Consider the following 4,197-nt stretch of genomic DNA (forward strand, 5'->3'; position numbering starts at 1 on the left):
CAGGAACCGTCAAGAATGAAAATAAGTCAGAGTCAGTCCTCGCATTTCCCTTCTTGTGCGTGTGTGTATGTGTACGTGTGTGTGTGTGCGTGTTGTTTCTTCAGGTTCAGTCTCTCTTGGCGGTCTCAATGAAGTGAGCCGGGACTAAATAAAAAGTCTCCCCCCTGGGAAACGTTGGCGTGACACAGACGGAGGACATTCTCTCCTTTCTCTCTCTTTCTCCATTTCTGTGTTTCCTTTCTCAGCCATCCTTTCTCCCCCCCCCCCCCGCCCCGCTACCCCACCACCACCTCTAATGGTGCGCTCTAAGTAGTATGACGTATCCTGGGAAAACTTGTCCAAAGCACCACAGAAGGGCATCGCCAATCAACATAGTTCATCTCCTCCTCCCCTCCACTCACCCTCACCTCCACCACAGACCCCCCCCACCACCCCAAAGCATTGCGCTCACACACAGCCTAGGCCAGGCACATACTTAGTAGTGGCCATCTGTTTTGAAAGAGACTGTAAAATTAGGCTTCGTAAAAACATGTCTGTGAGACTATATTATATATATATATAATATTTACACATAAACTTATTTTGTATTTGTCTTTTAATTTTTTAATAGAAATTAGAAAAATACTAAAAAAGTACATAGTTGAAAGGCACAACACAATGATGGCAGCTGCTCTGCAAAGGCTCTGTAAACATTTGTTCTAGTTTGCTTGACTTAGAGGAGGGGGGCAGCTTCACCCCACAACGGCCGCACGCCATACATATATAAATCTTTAAAATCTTACATTTCAACAGAGTGATAAGGCCAGAGTTTGTTACATTAGAATAGCAAGCAATCTTTGTGTACGTTTTTTTTGTCTTTTGAAGATTAGTTTGTTGCTTTCACCAAATAAGACTGCCTCTCCCAAATGCAGAACTGCAGGTAGTGACCCACCATCACGTATGTTCTCCCCACTCATCTGATGGGCTGAGAGAGTGTCGCACTTCCTTCTGTTTTTTCACTTACACACACACACACACACACACACACACTCACATGCATGTGGGCAGTCCGGCACACAGTGGCTGCTTTCACTCAAAAAGATCCACACACCTCCTCCTCCTCCTGAACAGGAAATGATCATTCTGACTCCTCTACTTTAGGGTGAAAGGTCACACTGCTAAGCAACAGTTTACCCTACCTTTTGAAGGCTGGCTTTTTTTTTTCTTTTAACAGACTTATTTCATGCCAGTCTGGCCAAACGGCAACATTCCAAAAGCTTTGTTTTCGCTCTCTCTCCCTCTCTGGAATGTGCCTTGCAATCAGAGGATGGAAGTGTTCACCAAGACCTCATGGTTCCGTCCATTGTATTGCTGAGGAAAGAACGGAGCTAGCTGGGTAACATGCTTGCTCACCCACTCTCTCTCTCTCTCTCTCTCTCTCTCTCTCTTGCCTTAGCTGGCTGGGCTTCAACACAAACTTTGAGCTCTCTACGAGGTTCATCCCTGGACACACATCAGCAGTAAGAGGTCACAAGGTCGCAGATTGAGGTTGGCCGTGAGGGTTAGGGGGTGTTGCAGGAGGAGTGTGTCGTGGGGAGGGAGGTGGGGGTCTCATCCGGCGGCTTAAGCCTTGTCGTACATTTGCAGGGCGTCCTCCAGCTTGCCGGTGATCTTCTGGAAGAAGCCGATCTGCTCGCGCAGGTAGTGCTGCATCTGGGCCTTGAAGTCGCGCACGCGGATGTGGTGGAAGTGCTGGATCTCGGCCATGGTGGCGAACGAGATGACGTTGCAGCGATCCCGCACGCCGTCCGCCTGCGCCGCCTCCATCTTGCCCTCCTCCACGTGTTTCTGGCTGTCCTTCACCTTCGTCAGCGCACCTGGCCGGGGAGAGAGGGAGGGAGAGAGGGAGGGAGAGGAAGAGAGAAAGGGAGGGAGAGAGAGAGAGAGAGGAAATGAGAGAAAAAGAGGTTAGAAATGTCAGACAGAAAGTGCTCCAGAAAGATTTCTTCAAACTTCCTATTTGATGTCTGTTATAAAGCTTTGGATTCCCTGCACTGAATTGCAAACACAGTTAGGTGACTCTGAATCCAGCTTAGAGTGGATCTGGTATTTGGATTTTCATGCACCCATTTCACAGAGCCAGTTTTCCTAAAAGAGACACAAAGGACAGTGAAGGGAGGTCTTCTCTAAGCAGCGGCACTCCCTGAACACTGTAAACATGCTCAGACACGTCTCGGTCATCCACAGTATGGGTCGAAAAAGGACAAAAAACATATGGTCTGTCTGTAGCGCTAAAATATCATACTGCTACACAACGGCTCCCTGACATCTAGAAGGGAGTATGGGAAATGCCCAAATACAAGAAGGTGCTGTGTGTCCACGCACGACTGCATGACCTCTCTTGTGAAGCCCTCTCCATTGTGAGTAGAACTGGGGTTAAGTGCAGACTCGTAGGCCTGGTCGAGTGTGTCACGGGGCTCAGAGGTGTTTGTGAATGGAGAGCAGTTTGCCTCACGAGCGTAGCAGGGGGGGGGGTAGTCTGATGGTTTTAAGTGGGCCACGTCAGCTCTTCACTGACCCCCCCCCCCCCCCCCTTCCCTCTCTCTTAGATGCACACACCTGCACAGGAGCACTGTGATGACCAGCTGGAGTGGTTTCATTAGAGTCACTCTGTGTGACCTTGGAGAGTTTACGGATGAAAACACTTCATGACTTCGTGACTCTCTCTGGCATGCACAGCTTGTTTGCATGTTATATTTACTTGCACTCACTAATTTGGCCGACACTTTCATACAAAGCGACAAGGGTCACAATCCTTACGTGCCTTACTCAAGGGCCACACAAGGGTGAAGGTTGGGAATTCAACTCACAACTTTTCTGACTATTGCATGCTAGCCCAGCTCCTAAGCCACTACACTACCACTGTTACATGCACACAGCTAAGTGAATTTGGAGATCTTAGCTGAGGAGCTTGTGAAAAGAGAACACACACACACACACACACACACACACACACACACAGAAATAGGAAGACATTTTGTATCTGTTAAAGCTGAGTTGGCATCTGGACAGGATGCTGATGTCTGCTCTCGTGAGGTTCTCGTCACTCCACACAGAGGTGCCAAGCCACGCGTCGGACAGACGAGATGACCCTTTAATCGGCTCCTTGTTTCGTTAAAGAGCCAGACACACATAACCCTTTTCTTATTTGTCTTATTTACAGACCGCAATAGATTTGATCTCAGTGTGTGTGTGTGTGTGTGTGTGTGTGTGTGTGTGTGAATTAAGCTGAAGATACACAAGGCAACTGAAGAAATGTCATTAACCATGCTAGAGGCTGATAACTTATCTGTCATGCATCAATTCTGCAGTAGGTAAATGGTGTGTCATAGGCAGACTGGGGCATTCAGAGATTTATTCAGGAAATCAACAAATGGGCAAGCTCTCATCATCATCATCATCATCTAATCAGAACACATGGAACCAGTTGTGTTGTTGCTCATGTGGTTGCACCATACATCATCACCTTTATAGTTTTCGGACTGTATGTAACACCTTGACACTTTTGCAGCTTGCAAGGTGAGAAGGATAACTTTTTTGTGGAGCCACAAGTTCACACCTGCACCCATGTGAATGCTGACAGAGTTAACTGTGAGGGTCTTGCAGACAGCAGCATCAACACTTGTGCCGACTGCCAGTATCTGACACTGACTCTTTCCAGCGAGACATAAAAGTAACACTGCAGTCGTGCAGGTGTTGAATGGGTTTGTGGGTGAGATATCTGCAGACTGCAGTGCAATGCATCATTATTGAGTGCATCATTTGAGAAAGGGGGGGGGGGGGGGGGGGGTCAGGCAAACTGTCTTCACCCTGGTAAGCAGGAGAGCCAGGTTAGAGCCACATACAGTGGAGGGGAGGAGTACCCCAGGGTCTTTTGCCCAACTCACACACATTATACAGTAACTCAGCCCACACACTCCTCCTGTGCTGTCCACCACACTAACTGCAAATAAGGCATTTCCTGCGGGCATAACACAGCAGGCTTTCTCTCTCTCTCTCACACACAAACACACATATACAGTATCTATGCAATGCGCACGCGCACACGCTCATACAGTACGCGCTCACACACACACACACACACAGAGTAGGAAGCAGCGAGCTCCACTCCAGCGAGACGATCCACTAATTGGAACGCTGCAATGGATCAGAGATGAG

At 48.2% G+C, this 4,197-nt stretch overlaps 1 protein-coding gene across 1 annotated transcript in view; it reads right to left on the minus strand.

Annotated features, from left to right (window-relative positions):
* Positions 1-284: 284 nt before the first annotated feature.
* The window catches only part of snx18a (sorting nexin 18a), a 17,301-nt gene continuing 13,388 nt past the window's right edge, over positions 285-4,197 (minus strand). The window contains exon 2 of the mRNA XM_062543206.1: positions 285-1,856. Within this exon, the coding sequence (XP_062399190.1) occupies positions 1,603-1,856 (254 nt within the window). The 3' untranslated portion in view covers positions 285-1,602. The remainder of the gene's footprint in view (positions 1,857-4,197) is intronic.

This window comes from Sardina pilchardus, chromosome 8, assembly GCF_963854185.1.
Source record: "Sardina pilchardus chromosome 8, fSarPil1.1, whole genome shotgun sequence".
Classification (NCBI taxonomy): Eukaryota; Metazoa; Chordata; class Actinopteri; order Clupeiformes; family Clupeidae; genus Sardina; species Sardina pilchardus.